Here is a 27,675-nt window from a genome sequence, read left to right on the forward strand (position 1 = left end):
TCTAAATCATGTGTAAAATACTACAGGGTAGTTAGATATGCACAAATTCAATAATTGGTGGAGAAATAGCAGGCGGTATGCTAATAAGACAGTCACGTGGTCAGGACTCGGCTCATTTTTTGGGTTTCTGGAGATGGGAACTGCAGGAACTGTTCTGGTATACGAGCTCTTTCATCTAGATATGTGTTTAACTCTTAACATCTGGGAATACATGTAGTTTTTTTTTAAATATCTAATGGACAGATTTTTAAGTATCATTGTTTTTAACAATTTTTGTACGTCCTTAAGCATAAAAAATAAAAATGAAGATTCTTATTCCTTTTGGAAACCTAACCCAATGAAATTATACAGAGTTACCGCTCTTGCAATATCATACATAAAACGATGAAACGAAATAACCTGGTTTCTCCATATTTGATAAGCCATATTATATAAAGCCTTATCTATGGAATAAGACTACGTCAAGTATATTTCATATAGAGGCAATTGTGAAATCTTAGTTGTCATGTTATTTGCCCTTCGTGTTTTTCTGTTCGGTATGGTCTCTCTATTGTACTTCTCTTTCTTCTTTTCTCACTCTCTAAAACATTACATTTTTATAACTTAATTTCAGGGTTAACGTCGGTTTCGATAGCTGTAGAAGGTATGTATTCCATTTTATTTTGGAGGAGGGATTTTACATTAGATAAGTTATCTGAACGCCTAGCTGCTTGTTAGATATGAAATACAAGTGTAGTGGTTTCCCTACAAGTTCAGAAAATAAAAGGTGTAGTTTTATTTTATAGTGATTCTAAACTTTCATATATTTCAATAATCTCAGTGAATTATTTCAAGAGTATCATTTGATATACTTTTGAATTATTTATGTCTATTCAGGCCTCGGTTTAAGGTGTTTACGCTGTGATGACGTCTTAGAGCCTCGTTTCTGCGAGAGAATTGAATACTGCTCAGCTGGAGACGTGAGTAAATTAAAACAAATTAAATTGTTGAACCATGTGCTTATTAGGTTTTATCTATTGATTAGGATATTAGATATGTAGTTGTAATGATAGTCCCGCTGCTGTGGAGGGGTGGGGGTGAAAACCGTTCTTTATTGGGGGGGGGGTTGAAAAGGAAAAAAGTAGTTTCAAAAATAAAATTCTGATTCAACTTTAATGCTAGCAGTTTTCTCATCGATTCTATCGAGTATGTACGATATGACTTATCACCATGTGTCAGTGATAAGTTGAGGAATGATATCAAATAAGCCAGAAACGATATATTATCACATAGAATTGTGGAAGAGAAGTTTTGTCTATAAAAGAGGGAGAAAAATACATCAAAACTATTTGTTAATCGTAATATTTACGTCATAGATAATTCAAAGAAAGACAACTGAGTAGTAGTCTCCGTAAGAATCATACAATATAAAAAAAAATATGTGGCAACTTAAAACAAAAACCCAAAGTCTTTCAAAAAATGAATTAATCTTTTGAAAGTGATGTATTTAAGTTATTTACTCCAAAACTTGCCCTCACTTTACTGTTTCCCCCAGTAATCAGTTCAGAGAAACCATGAATTGAAAATCGACAGGCCTGGGTATCTCTATATCTGATTCATCGAACTTGGTGAGGCGGAGTAACCTTGAAATTTCCATACGGACGATTTTAGTCCCTTTTCAGTTATGACATGCTGTAGAAAATCGCAAGATTTCTCCTCATTCCAAACCTTGTATGTAATGTTTTTATGTAAAACACAACGTGCCAAAAAATATTGCCAATTTGATTGGATATAACAATACCACATACATTGTATTCATGTATGGTTTAAGGATAATAGTTTTCAGTGTGGTTTAGATAATGGTAAGCCTTACATTTGATTAGATAATTCCTACGTTTTCAATTTCCATATGATTACACAGGTACATTGACAGGTAGAATTTGAACAGGTACTTTTCCATTGTTCTTGTACACCTGCACAGGTAGTGGTAAGATACTATAATTTAGTTTTTCATTCAAACTCTTTTTGGGACTTGTCTAGGTTATAACTGAGTCCGCTTGGCTCCACCTTACTCGGTCACCTGGATTTTATAAAAGTGTAATCTTTTTTTTAAAGATTATCGGCCATTTTCAGCTGAAGTAGTAATGCATAGGAAATGGATATCCAAGAATTGAAGTCATTTGGAACCAGTAAATGGATTTGCTTCAGCTTCTGAAAACTGAGTTAAATTTCCTTTTCAAAGTCAAGTATACTAGTATTTGCCTTTACATAGTTCTTTGGTAATCACAGTGATAAATGTAATGGAGAGCATACACAACATAACTTGACTCAAGTAGAGGATGTGCAGCTATATTTACGAATACAACTTGTAGACAAAATTCTGACATAGTTTAACTAAAAGTACTTTGTATACATGCATCTTCATAGATCATGATTTTGTGACTAAATTTTATAAAAATCTTAGATCTCCTGTGTACCAACTTTTGCATGATTCTTAGCTACATGGACTACATCTATATTGTTGTATAAGGGAAGGGAAGCGGCCTGTGTTATGAAAAGAAAAGAAAAATTGACTACCGTATAACGTGTATTTTCTGTGGTTGTCCATTTTTGTGGAATTGTACGGGGAGGAAAAAAATTACAATCGCAAAATATATATACATGCATATAAGTTTAATGCAACCACAGAAATTAGAAACACAGAATATAAATTGCTACCATTTACAAATCAAATCGCAAAACTTCCCAAATGCAGAAAATATCCGTTATATGATATTTAGAAAAATCTTGGCGATGATTGTTGTGAATGGACGATGAAATTGGACACTAGGATTAAAATTTGGGTCAGCCAAGTTTAAATCTGTAACCAACATACTAACTTTAGTTGGTGTACAATTATGGGACAACAACATCAAATAATGCAACGTCCAAGCCGTAAACGTGTTATATGACAATGATTTATTCTCATAAACTGACAAAATGTACAGTGTAGAGATACATTACACTAATATAGTTAAATACATGCATACGTGAGAAAAATCAAGTACAGTATCTGATAATGAGCTATTAGACCAGGAGAACTAACTCTTTTAATAATAGTTGTTATGAATTTACATAGTTTCATCAATTTAATTTTATTTGTTGTGTTAAAAAGTTCTCCAAACTTATACACATTTGGGTGTAAATAGAAGTACTTTGGTACATAGGGTAATCTTGATTACAGTATAGATGGATCATTACAATTGAAAAAATAATGGTACTCATCGCCAATATCATTTTTCAAACATAAGTTACAGATTCCATTTTCTCCTGGTATATTATACCATCTTCTAATTTCAATAGTTAGTTTAGCATTACAAGTTCTGAATCTACAAAAAAGTTTCAATTATTTTCAAGGCAAGGATAATAAATACTTTTGTAGGCAAAAGGACGTCTTAAATATTCTATAATTCAAGCCTTTGGAAGAGTTAAACATATCACTACACATCGACTACTTAAACTGATCGAATAATGTGTTAAAAATATTTTCTTAATTCAGGGTATATTCACTGGATTCATATTTTACCAAATATGAGGAAGACCACATTCATTTAGTATAGATTTGATGAAATTGCACCATGGGTTATTATAGTTTCTTAAAACCCTAAACAGATTTGATGACAATTTATCACCTTGTGTTGCAACTAACTTACACCAGAAGCTAATCATTCTTATTTCGATATTAATCAAAATAGGATATCTACCTAGTTCACCATACACCATAAAATTGGGTGTAGATAACTTTAAATCTAATATATGTTTACAAAATTTCAGATGCCGTTTTTATATGACAAAGTCAAACTTGGGATAATTTTAAGGCTTCCAAGGTTAAAACATGGTATGGCCAAATGTTAAGATTAAAACATAGATGATCATGATTGAATGTTGACATGCCCAAAGTTAACAATCGTTGAATGACCATGATTGAGACACGGAATGGCCATGATTTAAAACAATGAAATATATACGTATTGTACACCGTGACTTGTGGGGTCCTCTGTGACTTTCCATATCTTTTACCTTTCCTATTGATTTACTATAGGTGTGCAGTGTGCAAAGGTATCGAAAAGATAATGGTGACGTCACTTTCTGGGTGGGTTGTCTCCCTCAAACGGTAAGTGATAATTAAAGAGATCAGGTCTCAAGACCATAAACTGAGAATATTCTTAAGTCTAAATTTCAAATTCAGCTAAGTTGAAACAATTTTCATAAACAAATAAGATTTTAGTATATGTTTGCATTTGAAGTTTTGATAAACCTGCAATCAATTCATATCAAAATTTTGACTTAAGTCTATTCTCAGTTTATGGTTTTATGGTTTTATAATTAATACCCGATTTAACAAAAATCAATTTCAATAAGACAACACACTGTTCATATAAATTGGTAAACTAATTTCTTCAGAAAAGTCTTTAGAATATATAATCTATATTCATATAGTCGTGTTCTAAAACACCAAACAAAACAGTGCTCCACTCAAATAGGCGTAGCATCCATGGATCTGTGGTATGTAACGATTGTTGCTATGGCGATCTGTGTAACGTGGATGGGTGTGGATCACCAGGTGAGTTGTTTCACACGGTCATTTTGGCGCGAAGTTTCGAATTTGAATAAAAATTATAGTGTCACCAAGTTTTAATTTCTAATTATTTGTTATAGATTAAAAGTTGGGAAATAATATGAAACTGAGTTTAGCCGTAAGAATCTAAACATTATTCGGAAAGTATGATCCATTTTAATTCTGTTAGCATGATCGGGAAAAAAATCCGAAAATAATTTGAATACAAATTACACCAGTAAGGCAATAATCGATTAAAGGTTCATGTAAGTGCGCATGGACATAATTTAAAAACTTTTATTGAAATTTGAAACCTCTGTTGATTTTGGACAGCTTTTCCGACCTCCCGTGGACCAATTTGTTTCAACTGTGGTCACACACTAAATCCAACAGATTGTCACCACATGACTGTGTGTGGAACCAATGAGGTATGAGAACCAGTTATTACAGGAGGACCAGATTAGCCAAACTTTTATTGTACATGTAACCCATTTCCCGAATCTATATCATATTGTCATATTACCCTTTGTAGTATACCTTCATTCAATTAAACAATATTCAATCAATCATTCAAATTTAACACACAAAATGCATACACATTCATTTTCCTGGGAGATAAATGTGTGCTATGTTCTTCAGTTGTGCTTCCTAGGGGAGAAACCACTATTTGGGCAGCGTTACTTCACCAGCCATTGTGAAGACATACACGTACGTATTTCAGAAGAATCCCAGACTAATATACGTACATGTGGTGTTTTGAATTATAATAATTCCATATCTTCCCGTTCATAATTTATAAGGCGTGCAACAACCATATATCAGCGCCGATTATCGTTGGAAAGAAAAGGTCATACACCCCCTGCTCTGGATGTTGCCATGGAGATCTATGTAACAATGATTGCAACGCTAATTTTACCTCTGGAACTGTTATCAACACAGGAGCACCGGCACTGACAGGTAAATAATGCCACACAATACCGGTACTGACAGGTAAGATCATGCTACACAACACTGGCACGGACAGGTAAGATAATGCTACACAACACCGGCAATGACAGGGAAGATAATGCTACACAACACCGGCACTGACAGGTAAGATAATACTACACCGGCACTGACAGGTAAGATAATGCTATAAAATGAACACATCAAAGACCGAATTCATTTTATTTGGCAGCAGGAGGCAACTGGATAAATGTAGCACAAAAGTTATTAACATTAATGGTGATGAAATTGAACCAGAACGTTATATAAGATACTTAGGTGCATATTTGGATGAAACTCTTAATTTTAAGGAACATATAAAAAGGAAATGCCGAACAACTATGATCTTAGGATTAAAAGTATTCGCAAATATTTGACAAAGGAAACTACAGAAATTTTGGTTTTATCTTTAGTAATTTCTCATTTGGACTATTGTCATGTGATTTTATACGGCATAGCACAGACTGAAATATATAAAATGCAAAGAATCCAAAACATGGGTGCGAAACTGGTATTAAAATGAAATTTGACAGCTCTAGGGATGCTCTCATTGACCTAAGTTGGTTACCTATCGATTCTAGAATATCATTTAAATTATTGACCTTTATGTATAAGTGTCATGTGGGCGAAGCGCCATTGTATTTAACATATCTTTTAAAGCTAACATGAATTAATAAATACAGTAAAATAGTAAAATTCTATATGTCCGCCATATTTCTTTGCTAATCCGCCATATTAGTTGGATATTCTATTGTTATATGTATAAGGGTTCGCATGGTATATAAGGGGGCGAATTTTACTATGCTTCACTTCACATCAGTGTCTTCGATTTACCTGTGCGGGTAGCTTCGACAAGTAACATATACATCCCCGATACTAATTTATAGTACATCAAGAAGAAATGAAATCACGTTTTGAAACATGCAGTGCTCAAAATTACAATAAACATATCGCACAGTAGTAAATCATGCTAAAAGCTTTGGATAAATAAATATAGAATGACTTTTCTTTACGTGAATGTGCGTACACTTGCAATAAATATGTCTAAACTATACAAAAACGCGGAGAAATATTTCATCTATTATCTAGATCTATTGATCAAATGGAATAAGCAAAGGGTATAAAATCTATACCATTCACACTTACTTCAAGCAAAATGCAAATACATAAATGCTACTGTATGTATAAAGAAGACATTGTCATGTATGCTCGTCATGAAAAAGCTTCGAATGCGGATGACTATTTACCTGGGTCTACTCGTAATATCTGTAAAGGACCGAAGATGTACGTGTACACTTGTCGAAAATACTCAAAGTAGTAGTAAAACTCCCTTTATTAGCATAATCCATGAAACAAAACGATACACTCCATTTGTATTCCAACAGTAAACAACATTGTCCATTGTAGAGATTGCGACACACTTAGCCCGTGCCGATCAGCTATCTTCAATCAGGGGAAGTATCAGAGTATAATATTTACCCTGTATTGTGCATGAATCCTTATACCGTATGATTTACTTGTCAGAGTATTGCAGATTTATAAATCAGGAAATCATTTAGGTACATAAATTGTTTGTGCATAGATAATTTGCATATACAACACTGCACGAATGTATGGGATGAGAGAGGGGGGGGGTGGAGAGTGGGGGATTCAAACGATGATCTTGTAATAATCGCTCTCTTATTAAGACAAATGATATCGTTAATTCAATATAAGAGAACAGTAACTCAATATTGCTCTCATTAATTGATAATACAGATTCATTTGATTCATTTAAAGCAAGCAATAATTAAAAATTAAACCTATCTTTAAATAATGTAATTTTCAATTACTTCATTTTATGCTAATTCGGCGCTCAATAGATCTTATATATCTATGCCATTTTGCTTTATTACATTCTGCGTTGAACTCGACGCAAATTGTAGTAATGCAAAATGTAATAATTGAGTTTATCATATGCGTAGTTATCAAGCACATAGAATTATTTTTTATTTAAACATATTTTATTGAGAAACTCAACAGGATTGGGCAACAGCCATAGCCTATTTAGGCCCTCTCCCAAATACAAAGGTCAAGTACAAAGGTACATAGAATCAAGGGGAGGGGACAATAGTGTCTGTCCTCCACCTTTGATAACAATATCCATTTTTTTGCTATTTTGTTTGTTTTGGGTTTTTTTTATGTTGTCCGCCACACTCAACAATTTTTCAGTTATCTGGTGGCGCCCAGTTTTTGTTGGTGGAAGAGAGAAACCAGATACAATGTACCTGGGAAGAGACCACCGACCTTCCGAAAGTAAACTGGGAAACTTTCCCACTTACCGGCGCGAGCGGGTTTCGAACAGATGTGAGAGGCCGTTATTTTGTAATGCAAGTAAAAAATATATTATATTATATTGGGTGACAACCCCAAACTTGACCCCAGCTTAAAAGTTCTGACATAATAGTAGAAGACACACACCACCACCAATCAAGAAAATGAAGCACTCATAGTAGAGGACTCTAACTACCCCATCCCACCCCCAAGATGGAAGAAAATGAAGTGTAGGGGGAAATTATTGAGGCAGTCAAAGTAAAAGACTCTTTTAACCCTTCTCCCCACATTTGGACTTTGAACATCGGATAAAACATCTTGGTTTGTTTGGGTTTTTTGTTTTTATTTTATTGCTGTTTTCATTCATCTTTTTTAATTATTATTAATCTTTTTTAATTATTATTTTGAATGGGAAGAAATTTTGAAGAATCCAATTTTCGATTTTTTTCTTCATATTGTAGTAACACCCCCCCCCCCCCCCCATGTCTGATTATTACATGTACATTTTGCTTTTCAACACATGCATGCATACTAATTGTATGGTGTAGAATTGCACCCTTTACCAAGTTTTCCTTCATTTACACAGTGTAAGGAATGGTAAACCAAAATCACAAAACAAAATGCATAAAGGCCAAGATAGTTTTAAGCGTAGGAACCTCATTCACCAATACATAAATACATGTATTCAGAAAAATCGCATGCATGCATTGCAGGACTATAGCATATGTGTGTTTTAACGTTTTTGTAACATGCCATAATGATTATTTTCATTTCGTAGATCTGGCGCAATGGATAGATTCTGAAAATAGACATACCGCTGTACGTCGAAATTTCATATCCAAATGTATTCGATAAAATGTTAGTATTCATAAATCAGTAAAATTCGTGTTGAGGTTTTATTTGATATGATACAGTGTCAATCTACTGTAATGCATTAGTAAGATATGCAAAAGACAAGAGTATAAACATTTTCTAGTATCGATATCTATATGATCACGAAAAAACATTATATATTTTGTATCCGGTATCATATGCCGATTTAGATATCAATAAAAACAAAGCTGCATAGTTTGGGGAAGGGGGTTCTAATGAGTCTGATGAAATTAAAAGAAGGATCCCCACATTTGCATTCAAACTAGATGTACTTCAAGATGAATTCATTTCTGCTCTGACTGAAAGCATGATTCAAAATTCTGGAACGAATCTTGCATACAAAATAATTAATAGGGGAACACATAAATTCGAGCTCCTTTGGAATTTAATGAAATGCAGATATGCACCTTTCTTTCAACACGAATTGATATGTTGTTTCAGGCACGTATACAGGGGGTTGGGGTGGGCAGAGAGGCTGGGCTGGTCTGCTCTCCCCACTTTTTTGACAATTTACTTTTTTCCGTTATTCTAACATACAAAGTCAGTATTTTCTACATGCACAGTTTAAACTGATATCTTTTTTTTTTTAAATTTGTAATGAATTCAATTATAATAATCAACTCCTGTAAGTTTTTAATATATTGTCAATAACAAATTTTTAAATAGGTGGAATTTTTTAATGCTTGTAAGCTTACCATTATATCAGTGATCAATTTTCTTTCCTTATGTGAAATGATATATTGTACATCGAAGTAGGACAGTCTCTCTCTCTCTCTCTCTCTCTCTCTCCTGTTCAATCAATGAATATGGACAGAGACCGTAAATAATTATGTGGTTCCCAAAGAAACAATAAAACTATAATTTCGTTTATACATTTCCTTTTATATGTGTCTTTGTGTAATCAACTGTTTATTATGGATTGCAAATGTAATACCCGCATTTTTAAACAGATGTATGTTTTCGATCATTATTCCCTTATTTGTTTTTCCAAATTTGTTTATGATTATCGATAAATTTTGAATTGAGCACGCAATATATCCAACCAAATGTTCAGTGTATATGATTAGATTCCCGATTTCTATAAACTGCAAAACCTCGACCAGACAAGCATTCAATACAGGAAAATTTTTCGACTCTGACATCTCCCCTGATTGAAGACACCCTATTTGGCACGGGTGAAGTGTGTCGTAGTCTGTATAATGGAATGGCAACGTGTTGTAAAGTTCTAACGAGATACAAATGGAGTTATCATTTTGTTTCGTGGATTTATCAGAATAAAGAGAATATAATATTTTCGGTAAGTGCACATCTCCGATACCTGTTGAATAGACGTCCGTATTTGATACGGTTTTTTTTTTTGTGGCGAATATGTCATGTGCATTACATATTATGCATATGGCATGGACCTGTATTTTGCAAGAATTGATATAAATAATATATTTTATGCTCTTTGCTTATTCCATTCTATCAGTATGTAATTGGCAAATGATTTCTCCGTTATTTCATAAGAAACTGCAAATAATTGCATGCACTTGCAAGTATGCAAGAAAAGCTCTTCTTCTTTTTTTTGCTTTTTTTTTAATTATCTAAACTTTCGGAATGTTGCATTGGTATACAATAAATATTTTGTAATTTTGAGCAAAGCATAATGTTTTAAAATGTGATTTTATTTGTTTCGCATTCCCTATTTATTACTATCGGAGATGTGCACTGGTCGAGTCCACCTAGAAAAATCACTCAGGTGTGACAATCACATTTGGGGTATATACGGGTAGAGTAAATTAGGCTACCTGAGAGAAATATGGCGGATAAGATGAGAAAGGTGTACGTATTTATTAATTCATGTCAGCTTTAACGAAAACAGGTACCAAATAAAAAGCTGCGCTCCGCTCAATCTTCTGAGAGTTGCTACATTGTTCCTTTTAACAGGCGTAAAACTTTCAGTAATAGAAGTTTCGGAACCATTGGTCCGAGACTGTGGAACAGTTTACCGGCTGAAATAAGACAGTCCAAATCTTTACATACTTTTAAAGCCAAATTGAAAACACATTTGTTTAGACAGTTTTAATGTACATGTTTTTTGTTTAATATATTTAGAGTGTGTTTGCATGTATATGATGTATATTTTATTCTTTTAAAACTTTTTTATTATACATGTACAACGCCATTGAATACTTTGTGTAAAATTAGGCGTTAAATCAAATAAAAACAGTTTCAGTTGATACAATTTCAGATAAACTGCGATTTCCTTGCAGTGTTGTATAGCAGCTTTTCCTTGTAGTAGATTTTCTCCTCGGACAATTGCCTATATAGTAGATTTACCCACTGGGAGGAAAAGCTATTATAGACAAGAATTGTCCCCATAGTAGGAGTTTTCCTTCTCGCTTGCAGTTTAAATTCTAAAAAATGTTTTATGGGGGAGCCAATCAGGTTTAAATAAACTAGTACTATACATACAAATCCCATTAAGGAAAGTGATTTTTTAAAACAATTTCCACCTCCATTTTTAACGAAAAGCGGAGAATATCTATTTGGGTCTGTCCGTCTGTCTATAACACTTAGTTCCGGATGATATTACTAAAAGTCTTTAACCTTTGCAATGGAATGTATATGATGAATCACGATCCCTTGTTACTCAAATAAGGCCTCATTGCTAAGTTAAAGACTAAGGTAAAAGAAAATTATTATATTGTTGAACATTCCTAATGAAATTTTTTTTAGTTTTCTTTGACTTTTTTCTGTGGGGTGATCTTGCTATATAGCCAATTTCCCCTGTCAGTTCTTTACACTAAGAAGTGGCGTATAGCTAACGTCAGTCCTCAATATATATATATATATATCTATTTTCTTAACATATTGAAAATTTATCTAAGAACGCATTAAACGTATCATTGCATGTTGAATATTGCTCTGCGTATACTTCAAACCACTATTTTAACCATTTTCTAGAAACTTCTAAAACCGTGTAAATTTTTCCAAAATGTGATCCCGTAATGTACAATGAGATGTTGGAAATTATATAAACAGCAGATATCCACGACGCATGGTTAAGTGTAAGGCTTGGTTGATCTTTTTAGACTTCAGTTAAATTTTTATTCCACCCCTAGCAATACATTCTATATCCGCCCTTGGTCCTGGGATCTTATTTCTCATGGCTAAAACTGTCCTGTACTCAAAATATAATCAGACAGTATCTTAATATGGGTCATGAAATTACATTTGATATGTGAAGCAGAATGACAAAAAGCAAGTTTTTAAAGTTTTAAAATTATGGGGTTTTTTTCCATTAAAGTGAAACCAACTACCTTGGAAACACCCGGAAATTACGCATTCTATGCTCAGCTGACATCCTCCCTGACGCAAAATAACGTTATCTTCAATAACGTCACGACTAATGAAGGGTCATCATACAATGGCAGAACGGGTATATTCACCTGCAAGTACAGTGGTCCTTATGTGTTCTCCTGGACTGTAGGGACACATGACGGAAGGCAGGCAAACACAGACCTGATTGTTAACAGCAATGTTAAGGGCACAATTCACTCCGACTCACTCGGAAGTTCAACAAACACAGACTCAGCGACAGGTTTGATAGTCACTAAGCTTCAGGTGGGAGACGAAGTGAGAGTCCGGGTTTCCAATGGGACAATTGAAGGGCAATACTCTACATTTTCTGGATGGCGGCTTAATCAAAGTAATTATCCCAAAGTGTTTGTCGAAAACGTGGTTCAGCGGCGAAAAAAATATTGTCAGCGACAATCAACATTTTGAATATGGCCTTTCTGAAGGTCATCAGAATTCATGTTCATTCAAAATCACAAAGTAGGCCTCAGACTTGCATCTTTCAGCAACTATAATACAGCTATTCTTTCATCGTGTAGCTAAATCTTACCTTAGTTGTTTTATGTTGATGATTTATTCATTTTCTGTTCAACTTAAGGAGCTGTGAAGCATTGCTGGCGCTAATCTGAATGCGAGCAAAATCACAATTATTAATGATTTCAACGTTCACCCAACTGCATCGATCAATGCTATTGAAATGTTTCAAACAATGAATAATGACGAGAGAAATATTACAAGAATAATTTGATGCTGAATACAATAATGAAACCGGCTACCGGAGCTTTCCAAACGATATCCGATCCGCCATCTTCCTTTGCAGCTAGAGTGCAATAACTCTAGTTTATTTGGAATGTTTTGAGCGGATTCTATTGAGGTAGCTCACTACACTAAAGCTTATACTCTTTATGCCACCACGTCACAAGATGGCGATTTAAATGTTTGTATCGATCATTTTGTTTGTTTATCACCGTAGCTCAGTGGTTAAAGCATCGGGCTGAAGAACCGCAGATCTCGAGTTCAAATCCCCCAGAGTCTTTTGTTCATATGTGTTCAAATATTTTATTTAAATCATGGTTTTACCCAAATTTGCATTTGTTTATATTTTGTCATACATATTATATAATCTTCATACCTTTTATGATTAAATCAATTCGTACTGCTTTGAGAAACTATTTCAGGGTGTAGTGAGCCACCTTAATTTAAAAAAAAGTTGGCGCTTATATACATTTATAGTAAAGAGCGCTTGCTATTTTCTTCAAATTCATTCATATTTCTTTCCAGATATTTATTTCCATGCGAAAGCTAAAACTGCTCTATCGAGACCCTCTAGTAATCGGCAGGGCTTTATTTTCGAGGAAGTTGACACTAACAGTGGACACTCGTACTTTTCCGGAAATGGAACTTTTGTGTGTCCAGAATCTGGTCTTTACGCTTTGGCGTTCACTGTAGAGGCCAAGCACAAAGACTACATGGTTTACTTTTACAAGGACAGGTCTAAAGTTAACAATCTGGGTGTGTGGCCGGATTCCTCAAATGGTGAATATCTGGACTCTTCAGCAACTGTACAGCTATTTCAGTTAAGTGCTGGGGATGCTATATATCTATACGCTGGGGATAGTGATGCTCAGCTGGAACCGATACGATCGACTTACTCTGGATGGCTTATAGAGCCTGGTAGTAAGTATGTTGATTACAGTTTTCTACGGGCTAAATTTGATGCCTCAAATTTAAATACACATGTAATCACAAGATGAAATCCTGCGCAAGCGCGGGAAATCACAAATAATATTGCATAGAGGAAGGACTTTTTGAATGTTGGAAACATTAAATGAATGAACGATATCTTTAATTCAAATGAATTTAAGAATTGCGTGTATTAGTTATGTTATATTTATTGATATCATATACAGTAAATAAAATTTGATTATTAGGAAGTCACTTCCAACTCCAAATTAAATGTTCCATATGTAACATAAATTATCTCTCTCCTTATTGAAAATTAGATAATGATTTGACGAATGCCATTGTGATCTGTCATGCCGAATAGTTGACCAAAGACAAAATGAACGGTCGTTCATTATTTCAAAATCTGAAACTCGGTTTTGCGAATGTGTTTATAGTTTTAGTTTTTGTTCCGTGCAACAATTTAAGGGCACAATTATAAATACATGTGATTTCTTCTAGTCAAACGCTATTATCGAAAACATAGTGCACTATAGGAAAGGCAAACAGAAAAACTGTACAGTGTATATTGTAAACAGTGGCCAAATTTCTTAGACATTGTCAGTTACTTTCGGTAAAATGCTTTAAGGTGGCTCACTAAATCCTGAAATAGTTTCTCAAATCAGTACGAATTGATTTAATCATAAAATATATGATGATATATACATGCAATATGTATGTATGCCAAAAGGCAGAAAGTATGCAAATTTGGATAAAAACATAGATTTAAAAAAAAAAAAATTTTTAAACACATATGAACAAAAGACTGGCGGATTTGAACTCGAGATCCGCGGTTCTTCGGCCCAATGCTTTTTTTCCTCTCTTTTTGCCCAATGCTTTTTTTTCTTCTCTTTTTTGCCCAGTGCTTTAACCACTGAGCTAAGATGATATACAAACAAATCGATTGATACAAATAATTTTACAAAACATTTAAATCGCCATCTTGTGACGTGGTGTCATAAAGAGTATAAGCTTTAGCGCAGTGAGCTACCTTAACTTTAAAGTTACCAGGCGCAAACTTCACAGAACAGCCCTGCACCATTCGATATCTGACCAATTGGACAGTTTTTGACTTATTACTTACTTTCAAGATCTGTGTCATCACAAAACATGTTCAACCAAAATAAAAACTTTTGTGTCTTCATCCATGTGTTTGTACATATCAGTAAATTTTGTTAAAAAATTATAGTGACTTCTAAAATCACGAGAAAAAATAGGAAAATCGAAAATATCAGATAAATATTGTATTTAAAATTAATCGATGTGTCAGATCGTTGGTCTCGGGAGGGGGGTGTCCTTAGTTGAAGTAATATAATTATAAATCTTCATAAAATGATTAATATGGGCCTAGTCAAAACTATTATAAGTATATCTAACACTGAACACCTACACAATTGTATGCTGATCATGCAAGGTGAAGATAACGAACAGTGTGATCAATCATGTTGTAAACCAATCGCAACTTCTCGTCTTGTAGGAAAGGCCCGATAATGTGCGATTGGTTGTAGATTTAAGCGTCTCTAGTAATGTAATGTCTCGTTCTTGGCGCTTCATTCTGGAACAGACAGGCATATATTTTATTTATCCAAAAATTACCAAAACTTATTTCTTCTGTTAGATCAAAATCAAGCATCGATAAACAACAGATATACTTCATATCATATTATCTTAAGTTGTCATTACAAAGAAAAAATAAAACTGGCTTAGGTCCGCCAAAGCGTGTGTGCCACTGTACTCTCATTTTGCTATTTCAGGGTAGTAATTTGAAAACGAAAGTAGGTTTTTAATTAATTTTACGATATTTACTAATCAAGTAAGATTCTATTATACCTTACGGACTTTACCTTGCATGTGGAATAATATTTAAGGTGCAAGCAGTAACTCTGGAGCATGCGTTTCGGAGTTCATTGGCAAAATGTGTTAATTTATAAGTATAGATCTTTGTTTTCTTCAAATTCAAAACAGAAACTTATAGTTTGAACTTTATTTATTTTACGACGTTCTACAACTTATGTTAATGCTTTTCGTCGGTTCGAATATTGGCGAAAATGGTTCATTGATGTGGGAGGAAACCCACATGTCCTAGCGGGCGACCAACAATATCCTCTCACATATAACCACTACGATACCTGGACACCACAAGACTATAATATATAGCAGCGGAGCTCAGTGGCTAGAGCGTTCGCTTCGTGACCGGGAGGTCTTGGGTTCGATCCTCGATCATGTCTTGACCGCTTAGAACCTATAACGTAAAACTTTGCACCTTCCTCAATCGCTCGGCATATCGAGGTGAGAGTTGCAGGTCTCATAAGTCGAGGTCCCGTATTGCAGTAGGCGTTGATGTGATTAAGAGCCCTCAGTATCATGACCCTGGGCGCCGTGCATAGGTCTGAATTTGTGGCACTTCACGTACAGCTGATTAGTCTCGATATGAATTCACGAAAGCACGTAAAACAAATAAACAAACACTATACAGTAGACTTTTGTATACAAAATCAAACTTGAATTAATGAAAGTTATCTGTAGGTATTGTATCATTATTTTTTACTTTACCATTCCAGCAAGCGTAAATACCCCAGCCTTTCTGGAACAACTGACGTCATCATCACCGTTATCACACAGCGCAGTGCTATTCAATTCTGAACTTCTTGATACGACACAATCGTTCTATAGCTCCACAGGATTCACTGCTCCTCAAAACGGCGTCTACATGATATTCTGGAACATGGAAGCATATGATAGATATCTGAAATCTACATTAGTGGTCAATGGGGTGGAGTATGGTTACACAGTGTCAGACGGTGCATCATCGGATTATGATAGTGGTTCCAATGTGGCCGTTCTGCGACTAAGGTCAAGTGACGTTGTGAAGGTCATACAGTCAACCAGAGCGGACGGAGACCAGACAATAATATCCGGATACAAATTGTTTTAAACGTACATTAAAAGAAACAAAATGTTAATCAAAATCATATTTCATTTCTTTTTCCTCACTGTCCTCTACTTGGCTCACTTACAAGCGACAAGCTGGTTACTTTTTTCTGATCGAACTTCGTGCGGCATCCATCCGTCAGTTTGCCTTAAAGTTTATATTATTTTCCTCTCTTAGATATATCAGCATTTATCATATTTGGATGAGTGAGAAAATATTAATACGGCGCCGAAGGTGGATATATCTGGGACGTACTTAGAATGAAGGAATATAACATTGGAAGAAGAGCTATAAAGTGTGCACCACCTGGAAAGAGAAGACCGAAAGGGACTTGGAGAAGAACTATAGAGACAGAGAAGAAAGAGAACGGATACAACTGGAACACCATAGGACAAGCAGCGCAAGAGAAGAGCCAGTAAAGAAAACTTCTAGCCGTAATCATGAGAGGTGAAGATAACGAACAGTGATCAATCTCGTAACGCCTATAAACAATACAAACTAGGTGTCTAGAAGTAAGCATCCCCTGTCGACCGGCCACACCCAGTGTGAGTTTTCCGTACGGTAATCAAAATCAGTGTGCCAAGAACAGCTTAACAATAGGTATGAAACAGATCAGACAGCATTTGACAGCAGATTGTACTTGCAAACTAGATCGTTATAACGATCATAAAATTTGCAAAATGCTGACTTTTAACGAGACTGCTCAAACCCCTGCACCATAAGTATGAAGTACAAGTGGACAACTGTGGGTTTTTTATTTCGAGTTTACGGGTATATATCGAATTAACATATGGATGAAAATTATTTATGTTAATATATAAAACGTCGTCCATATATCTAAATGTCGAATTGAAGGCCACAACAAGAGATGTTTTCTCCTCACTTAAAAGTTTTTCAATAAATTCTGCTTGACAGGAATATAAAAATAGGTCAACTAACAAAAGAGCACAATTTGTGCCCATGGGAATTCCAACTGACTGTTGGAAGGCTCGATCACTAAAGACTATGAAGATATTGCAAATGCGTCGATTTGAACATGGGGTATATCAAATCGAGATTTTAGTATTAAAAAAACTTGCCAGTTATTCATTATTGAATATGTATTACAATATTACATATACCTACTATTATAGTATATGTATTTCTCTTACTGTGGTTTAATGTTTCAGGGTTGATTTCCAGTCATTGATTAAACAAAAACAGTGTTGTTAGAAAGAAATTCTATTGGATTCGCTCAGATAAAACTGATTCTAATGTTAAATTTAGAGTTCCTTAGAAGCTTGCCGAAGCCAACTTTAAAAGTTTCCTGAAGAATACACGAATCACGTGCTATCGACCATATTGCGACTTTTAGATGGGAGATATTGAACGATCGAATCATTACTACCACAACATATAGACATTTAACAACAGTCAATAGATAATAAATATTCATAACACATTATAAAGGTTGTTATTCTCTTCATAAATATTGCCTGCACTTGTATATAATGCTAAATTTTTAATTACAGATATTGATACGCATTGTATATCTCCTCTATCTAGCTAACAAATGAGCACAATTTATGCCCATGAGAATTCCAACAGACTGTTGGAAGGCCTGATCACCAAAAGACTACGAAGATATTGCAAATGCGTCGATTTGAACATGGGGTATATCAAATCGACATTTTAGCATCAAAAACTTGCCAGTTATTCATTATTAAATACGTATTACAATATTACATATACCTATTATTATAGTATATGTAATACTCTTTACTGTGGGTTAATGTATCACGGTTGATTTCCAGTCATTGATTAAACAAAATCAGTGTTGCTAGAAAGAAATTCTAGTGTATTCGCTCAGATAAAACTAATTCTGATGTTAAATTTAGAGTCCTTTAGAAGCTTGCCGACGCTAACTTTAAAAGTCTCCTGAAGAATACACGAGTCACGTGCTATCGGCTAAATTGTGACTTTTAATTGGGATATATTGAACGATCGAATCATTACTAGTACTACATATAGACATTTAACAGCAGTCAATAAATATTCATAATACATTATAATGGTTGTTATTCTCCTGATAAAAATTACATGAAACGAAAACTGAGCTCAGCCATTGAAGAATTACCTGCACTTCTATATAACGTTAAATGTTTAATTACAAATATTGATACACATTGTATATCTCCTCTATCCACGGAAATAAATCCTCCCAATGGGCGATGTGAATCTAGAATATCGTAATTAAACTGTGTCTCCTGAGATCGGGAAATACTGGAGTTACCGCTGTACTCTGACACGATTAATTTTTGGTGTAAAAAAATCATTATGATTTTTGAAAGAATTCATCTTTACTTATTATTTTCCCCTGTTGATGAAGGCCTTGAAATAGTTGATGTTTTTCGTAATGAATCATACAAACTAAATTACAAAATTGTCATAAAATATAAACGCAAAGCATCTTGTACAAAATGTAATATTTTCTCTGTAGTGCATTTTTGTTTTCTATTGGGTCTTGGTCTAAGATACGCTGTGTGTTCCAAAGAACTTTTCATCTTTGTGAGAGAATCCAATATTGTCTAGATAGAAACTTGAGTAAAAAGTAAATAATTTTACTGGTTCAAAGATAAAGTGCTACAACTTTCAATTCTAACGACGTTCTTTTCCCTCACTAATTCAAATCCAGGCTGCAGGGTCTATGTAACTATGTAATGAAACCGGCGGTGAATCCCCGTACGAATTTATTTCCTGTTACCAAATGATATTAAATATCATTTTTCGGTGATTGAAATAAGGAAATTCATGTCATATGTTGTTACGTGTTTCACAAGGGGGGGGGGGGTGTAAATAACGTGACGTTACAATACACAGTGTACTGTAGCATTCAGACGGTTACTGACAAGTAAAACTGGAACTGACAGGTAAAAATATTTGCCAAAGATAAATATCCTGGGTGGATGTTTTCAAGTTGTGAAAACATTTCAGGAGGGAGAAATGTGGCGGTCAGACGGGTTCAATCGTCGGTGACCAGTCCTGTTACGCTTCAATTGTGATGAATACGCTTCAAGGAAAAAAACGTCTTTTGTTTTCTCTCCGTGTGATGCTAACGGATGTAGTTAAACATGCATTATGTACATGAAAAGGTGAGGATAACGAACAATGATCAATCTCGTAACTCCGATAAGCAATGAAAATAGAGAGTTGGGCAAACATAGATTTCTGGATATACCAGAGGTGGGATCAGGTGCCTAGAAGGAGTAAGCATCCCCTGTCGACCGGTCACATCTGCCGTGCGTCCTATATCTTGATCAGGTAAACGGAGTTTTCTGTAGTCAAAATCAGTGTGCCAGATAGATTGATTCATTAGAATATATTCTGTTCGCCGCAGCAGCAAAGAGATGTTGCATTAGATAGATATGAAGTGAAAAGGCTAAATAAAGGCTGTCCCAAGGATGAATACGTTGAACCAACTTGTCGACCTTTGTAGCTTTGGCATTTGGAATCAGAGGCTGAATAAATCTGTACCCCTTGGTAAGGCGAGTTTTCCGTGGACATTGGTTTGTTTGCTTCAGCGATAGGACAGAGGGTATGCAAACCCCTGGTGTGAATTTACTTGTATTATCATAGTAATCACAGTAAATGAAAGGTGAAGATAACGAACAGTGATCAATCTCATTAACACCTATATGGAATACAAAATTAAGAGTAGGGCAAACACGGAACATGAAAACCGAATAAAGAATGATCAGTCGTTAGATGTCGAATTTCTTTCTAGTTAGATTTCAAATGCCCAAGCATGTCGTCAAGATTTGCAAGAATTTCGAAGTTCTTCAAACGAATATTTTGATTGAAATCTTTTTCATCAGTTTCTACACAAATGTCGTTTTCAGTACAATCTAGAGATGTTTTAACAATGGCCAAAGTGGAAATTGGTTGTTACAAGAATTTGGTATCATCTATCAAAATACTCACTCAATATTTTAATGTGACAAACACGATTTTCTTTAAGCTATCTGGTGTTGTAACTGCATGAAAAGGTGAAGATAACGAACAGTGATCAATCTCATAGATATACAAATTAAAAGTTGGGCAAACACAGATCCCTGGATATACCAGATTTGTCTAGGAGGAGTAAGCATCCCCTGTCGACCGGACACATCCACTATGGGCCCTATATATTGATCAGGTAAACGGAGTAATCCGTATTCAAAATCAGTATGCCGGGAATGGCTTAACAACTGGTAGAAAACACGTCAGACAGCAATTGACCAATGACGGGTTGTATTGACATCACTAAGCTTTAATCTCGACTGAGATTCGGCGTGGTTGAATATTTGGACCGACACCTTCACCGAATCTCGGAGCAGTCCTTCATAATTCATGTTTGAAAATTTACGTTCAGCTATGACCAGTTCTTGCGATTAATGTGCACTTTTATAAAACTGCTGTTCGCTTCAAATAAGTTAATTGACCATTAAACCATCTATGTAGCACTTTTAATGTTGCATTACTTACCATCTAAGTACTATGTGATTCCACAAAATAAACTACCACTAGATTTTCCGTTCAAATGATGACTTCCATGGCGAAATATTTACCTCCCGAAATTAAAGAGTTCCTATAGTTTGTTGTTTCTCCCCTACAATTAGCGATATATAAGTAGGTATATGGAGATAAAATATATCAGTAACTTGATAAAACAAAAAATATCTTAAGTGCATACCACAATGGATCTGATAGTCGGACCCAGACTCAGATCCTGTCACTGATTGTCAACGATCACACAAAGATGAAACTTCAAGAGCTCATTCCAGGGATACCAACATTCAAAACAGAAAATGCACGGAAGCATGCACATGTACAGGGACCCGGAATTGTTTTATCTCGGCCAAAAGTTTACAGAGTAAAATCAACTAAACCTAAATTGAACCATTTCATTGAATTCATATTGAATCGTCCTTCATTCTCCAGCATTGTAGAATTTGGACAGACTACTTTGAGAATGTCGTCAAGTGCAAAGATTGAAATTCCCAAGATTATAAGAAATGTCATCAGTGCAAGGATCATCAGCACCTACGTGAACTATTGCTATGACAATGTTTCCAATCCACTGTATCGGTTGTGAATGTGATGAGGTATGGTGCCATCATACGTGAAACCATAGCAGGAAGTAACATATCTCATGCTCATGGCCGCATGAAAGTTGACTGTTAAAACTGGTTTCTGGATAATAACTCATGTACTTCGTATTTTATTCAAACCAAATGTGGATATATGGACACATACAATGAAGGGATTTGGGGGGGTCAGAAGGTCAAAAGTCAAGGTTACATTGCATGGGAATTAGAAAATGTTGATACAGGGGTATATGTTTTACACATTCGTTAGTAATAAATGAATTAATATTGTATATGTGTATTAATCATTTGTATGTTTTCTGACTATTTATCATATTATGAAATAAATATACAGAATTTGTAAATATAAATTGAAGAATATGCATTTTATAACAAATGATATATTGTTATTTTATGAAATATATGTCGAAGTAAGAGGGGCATAAGATAGTTCAAATTTGTGTTCCAATGTGTACTACCCCTCACATTTTTTTTCATTTTTTTTTAAAAAGGCAAAAACGTTATACAAATCTACATTAGCAATTTCGCCAAAAGTTTGATACAGATATTCTTGCTAGATTGAAGTTTTTTACAAACTAGGACTTGAATATTTTGTCACTTTTACCCAGTTATGTTATATATTCTTTTTGATTATTTGTAGAATTGGTGATGTATATTACATATATATGTAAAAGTTATCAAACTTATCAATTACAAGGTATGATTACTTTTCATGAAATTAAAGACATTTGGCATAAATAGTGTGTTTCTTGTAGAAATTGGTGTTTTTCAAATAAAAAAAACAGTTTCAGCAAAGAGGTAAATTTGAGTGGCTGTTATTCTTTATAAGCTCTGCACTAACATACTCTTTTCTGATGTTTAAATTGTATTTCTGATAAAGGTGTATCAGTTAAGATGGGTTATTAAAAATGTTTGTTACTTCTGAAAAAATCTAATACTTCTGGAAAAATTCAAACCAAGAGAGAACACTCTTAAAATCGCTATCCTTCTACTTAAAATTGTTTCTACTTATTTTGTTACTATAGCAATTAATATATCTTAAATTAAATATGACGTCATAATAAATAGAACATCTATAATTGCGTATTTTGATATTTTGGTTTATCCAACGAGTTGATATGGTGTATTTATTCGCGAAGCTTGCCGAGCGAATAATTATTAATAAATTACGGCACTGAACACAATTTTAAAAAATATAGCACAAGTCTATAATCCTAATAGAAATAAAATATACCTGTCAATAAATACTACGACTCACTAAAAGTCACGTTAATAACAATAAAATTTACTTCACCCCCCCCTCCCCCTTCTTACTAAAACCTAATCATTTCTAACTTAAAATAATACCTACGTCTATCTAATGAAGTAGAAAAAGTTGGAGTCCCTGTGGGGACGCGCGATTTCCCTTTTGTACCTTCCTCCAACGATTTCGTTCAAACGGGAACGGATTCTGTTGGAAATCCAACCAAAATTGTCACTGGAAAATAGTTCATACGTAACTAAAATTAATATTGAAATATTAATAAACTGGAAAATAACACCAGTCTAATTCAATCTAACCAAAGTAATTAACTTAATTACCTCCAAAGCAATAGTTCTGGTATTAATGCCAAAATTTACTGGAGCAAGAATATTTCGTTGGTGGATCCATAAAAAGATAGGTAAAACGCCACCGGAAATGACATATATAACGTGCACGGTACAACGTCAAGCAGAAAGTAGAGATACACATAACGCGAAAAATGAGATCTGCAGCCCAATACACTTACATGAATAAAGCAAGGTAATAGCCGTGTTTCGAGTTACTCCGGAACACAGTGTTTATTCTGTGTTTAGTCACGCCGCGTCAAAAATGTTCCACAGGGTTACTTCCGGTTTATCGTTGTTTACCTTTGTTTACCAACAGTCGACACTTCGTGTATTAGGCCTAGGCTTAATTTTGTCGATCATCATGAAATTGAAATACACATTTAATAGTTTGGGGTGTATGCGGTACATATTTGTTTATGAGCGTTTGATAAGCTACTATTGATCTACGAAATACAACGAAAGACTTCGTCAAGAACAGAAGAAGACGATGTCGTGTAACTCGCACAAGGCCCAGCTGTCTAGTAACCGGAGGGGTAAAGGAAAAGAACGTATTAGACTCACTGAAACCTGTCAAACAGGTCAAATGAAAATTATGACGACATTATATATATATATATATATGATTAAACAAAACACAATGTGCACTGCTTCATAAAGCAGGCATTAGGTCCAGTACAGTCTAGCCTCTAGGGCCTATGTTAAATAGAATTTACGTTACCAAATCAGGGCCAAAATGGGCATAAACATGTAACATATATAACCAGGTCCATTCCAAAGACTATTTCTACCTACGTAGCTATTAATAGCTACCTAGGTATTTAAAGCTACTTAAAGTAGCTACTTTTACATGTTTTTAAAGATATAAATAAATAATAATTAAGGCACATCTTTTAAACAGGTCAGTCGTTTTATGTATCATGTTGTGCATGTGCATGACAAAATTCGGAGTGTAAATTTAAATACTTTACGAGGGTGGAAAATGTAGAGGAAATTGCATGAAAAATCGACTCAAAAACTTTTAATGTAAGAGTGCATGAATGTTAACTGTAAAATTGATAAAGATTTGTAAAACATTCTAGACTTCTTCTCATGTATCTTTGATCCTAAGTTCCTAGAGAATGGAAGTGGGTGCAGTTATTGATGCAAATTTGAAAGTAATCATTTTTTGTCCAATATTTTTGTGGTATTCATTGTCAGTATCAGTGAATCAAGAAATTTGGTATACACCATGTTGCGCCGTTCCTGCGTTTGGCCACGAAATGCAAGTAAAGGAAAATGTAGGTAAAAATAGCTACCTGGAGTAGGTTTAAATACCTAGGTAGCTATAAGTAGCTACATAGGTAGAAATAGTCTTTGGACTGGACCTGATAATTATTGATATAAAATATAGATAATGACAATACACAGTGAAAAGTAATAGATTAGCTATAATATTATAGGTATTTGAAATGGCTTTATTATTTAAAGCTAGTTTAGATTGAATTAGACTGAGTTTCTGAGTGCAGTGGTATATCCATATGTGAGTGAGGATAAAATTATCTACTTGGGTATAGTCAATATGCTGTCTAATTTGAAAATAATTATTTATCAACTAATACTTGTGTTACAAATTAAGTCTTTGGAGTTTGACTTCTAATGATATACTCATGTAATTGGAAGAATTTTTAGCATGACTATTTATTGTTGTAGTCATTTTATTGACTTTTCACAATCCAGTAAGTATTTGTGATTACTGCTCATATTTATATCACTGAACAAAATATATATCTGATCATGATTAAGGTAATATTATTCCTTTCAGCAACATAATTTCAATTATGTGCTCATAGACTGGTCCAGCACAATCTCTAGTATAATTAGCAATATAAATATGCTAATCAAGCTATATAGCTTTTTAAAGCTAATTGAAATTGCTTGATATAACTATTTCAAATCTTCTATCAAATATATTTTTAAAGCATAAAAATTGAATTTCTAAGTGAAAATATTTCATCCTTGTACTTGAAACAACACACTGTAAACAAAATGTACCTTAGGAAGAATTTTGGTTCAAAATTGTCAAATGTTTAGGATTATTAAGTTGTTACAGATTCCACATTGTAATGTCATCATATACTTATCAAAGCTTCGACACACACAAGGTAGTGGACAGTTATCAATACAAAAGAAATTCTCTTTTCATGAAAATTCTTAAAATGACATATGATCTATATCTAGAATAGTGTTTTGGTTAGTTCAAAGTACATGTATATTGTTATGTGTCATTGCACTTAAGAAATTTAATCGAAACTAGCTTAATGAAGCTGTTTGAAATAGCTTTATAAAACTATATAGCTAAATATAGAGATTGTGCTGGGCCTGATAGATATAGCAATACAGAGGAAATCCATCATATGCATCAAAAGTTTGAAAAAGGTGAATTGACTTAAATATAAATTTATGAACAAAATTGGAAAAAAAAGAAGAAATTAGGAAGAATCTTTTGTGTTCATTTAAAACATGTTGGGTAGATTTTGAAGTTGTTTAACTCGGCTTTATACATGATGTCAGATCTCTGAATGCAAGCAAGCTCTCATATGACTACAATGTAATGGGGAAATCAGATATATGTACAATAAATATGGTAAGCTTTATTGATAAAAATCATGAAAACTCATACATTCACAGTTTTAATATGAATTACTTCATGTATTTCCAAATAAGTTAAAAAAATATACATGTATGTACAGTGAACAGTATTTTTAACAAATACATGAATTATAATTTCAGCCTTTTTTTTTTTTTTTTTTACATCTTTGCTTCTCAAATTGACAAAAGTCTTTTATCAATATTGTGGCATCCCTCCTCTTTTTCAGGTATATGGGAACAGGATCATTTTCCATGCCTTTCACTTGAGGTCTTCAGTTTCATCATTAATCATCTGAATGTCGGTATGCTAAACTCTCATGATGTCATGCCATTACTGGATATTCCTTAACACTGGTTTATTTAAGCCACACTACCTATAACATTGCCAAAATATTAGACTGAAAATTTTCAAATACACAAGATTTGAAGCAGCAAAAGAAAAGAATTACATATGTATAACACACAAAAAAGAAGAAATTAATTCTCACCTGGCTGATATGAACTTTTTACTCCTTTTTAGCTCCCTTTCACTGCATACCAGCCAATAACTAGCAGTCATTATATGCAGATCAACCATTGTTATCAACCTGTGTATATATATGTTGAATAAAATATGAATGAAAATTGTTGTTCTTTGTTATTCTTTTTAAAAAATATATATACTCAATAGTATATTTCCTTACACAGTACTGAATCAAAGGGGTAGGAGAGCAAATATATAATATATAACCTGGCTCATGTTCAGCTGGTTCCATTCTTGTATACAAGTGGTTTGAGTGGAAATGTACATTTCTGATATACATGCAAAGTACCTTGATTGCACAGGCAATATGCATCACTTGTGTTCGAATTTACTATTAAAGAGTACTCTTTAATAGTAAATTCGACCCCAAGCGATGCATATTGCCTGTGCTTGATTGGTATTAAAAGTTGGAGAAAAGATCAATGTTCTTTGATATAATTCAAAATTTTTCAGTGAATGAACCATCGGTATGGAGCTTGAATAAATGATCATGCAAATTCTAGTATAGATCCGTAGGGATATATTATCTGGTGTTCTCATATATTATTTAATTGGCAGATATATATATACACCCCCCCCTCACTCCCTTGTAAAATTGCTTCGTAATGTTTATGAGCCTGAACCATAAGTTCATAATTGAAATTCTCTATTTAATGTCACATGAACACCGTTGTAAAATACATACACTGCTCAGATGTGGATGAGGGTACAAGTATACCTATTCTTAAGATTGACAAGATTTTGCACAGTCTATATTATATTTTTAAGAGTCAGTACAAACCTCTTGGTTTTCCTAAAAGTTAATATAAGCAAACTGGCTAGAACAATGATGTTTCTTTGTTGGTTCAGCTTTCACGGAATGTAATAATCGCACTCAGTTTCGGCTGCTCGTGGTTTTCTACACAAATGACGCCATCGTTTCCTCTGCGTGAACGCTTTTTCCGGGTTTGGGAAAAGGTAAACTTTGACATCTTCCCAAGTAAATACATATCCCTTGCTATCCTTTATCTGATTTGCGACAGTTTGTGCCGCAAAATCTATATTTTGTCAAAAACAATTTTGTTAC

The 27,675-nt window shown here is 34.1% G+C and overlaps 1 protein-coding gene and 1 long non-coding RNA gene across 3 annotated transcripts; both read left to right on the plus strand.

Moving 5' to 3' along the window:
• The first annotated feature begins 444 nt into the window (after positions 1-444).
• On the plus strand, positions 445-16,779 carry LOC125658910 (uncharacterized). Its single transcript, XM_048890361.2, has 11 exons — positions 445-536; positions 614-643; positions 877-959; positions 4,061-4,132; positions 4,459-4,582; positions 4,910-5,004; positions 5,216-5,284; positions 5,377-5,533; positions 12,039-12,440; positions 13,370-13,765; positions 16,372-16,779. Exons 1-11 carry the CDS (start codon positions 506-508, stop codon positions 16,743-16,745), a joined length of 1,833 nt encoding a protein of 610 aa, XP_048746318.2. The 5' UTR covers positions 445-505; the 3' UTR covers positions 16,746-16,779.
• Positions 16,780-23,653: 6,874 nt separating this feature from the next.
• On the plus strand, positions 23,654-26,710 carry LOC125671805 (uncharacterized). 2 transcript variants are annotated; one of them, XR_008798577.1, is made up of 3 exons: positions 23,671-24,036; positions 26,314-26,388; positions 26,607-26,710. It is a non-coding gene; the product is annotated as an uncharacterized LOC125671805 (long non-coding RNA). The 2 variants fall into 2 exon arrangements; XR_008798578.1 differs by having other exon boundaries at positions 23,654-24,036; positions 26,314-26,710.
• Positions 26,711-27,675: the final 965 nt, after the last annotated feature.

Source organism: Ostrea edulis, chromosome 9 (assembly GCF_947568905.1).
Source record: "Ostrea edulis chromosome 9, xbOstEdul1.1, whole genome shotgun sequence".
Taxonomy (NCBI): Eukaryota; Metazoa; Mollusca; class Bivalvia; order Ostreida; family Ostreidae; genus Ostrea; species Ostrea edulis.

What these genes read in the sequence shown, in the direction of transcription:
- LOC125658910 (XM_048890361.2), top strand. Translation starts at nt 506, where the DNA reads ATGTTATTTGCCCTTCGTGTTTTTCTGTTCG. An exon ending in TGGGTTGTCTCCCTCAAACG is followed by an intron (nt 4,133 to 4,458) that starts GTAAGTGATAAT and finishes ATATTCATATAG; the next exon opens with TCGTGTTCTAAAACACCAAA. An exon ending in ATGGCTTATAGAGCCTGGTA is followed by an intron (nt 13,766 to 16,371) that starts GTAAGTATGTTG and finishes TTACCATTCCAG; the next exon opens with CAAGCGTAAATACCCCAGCC.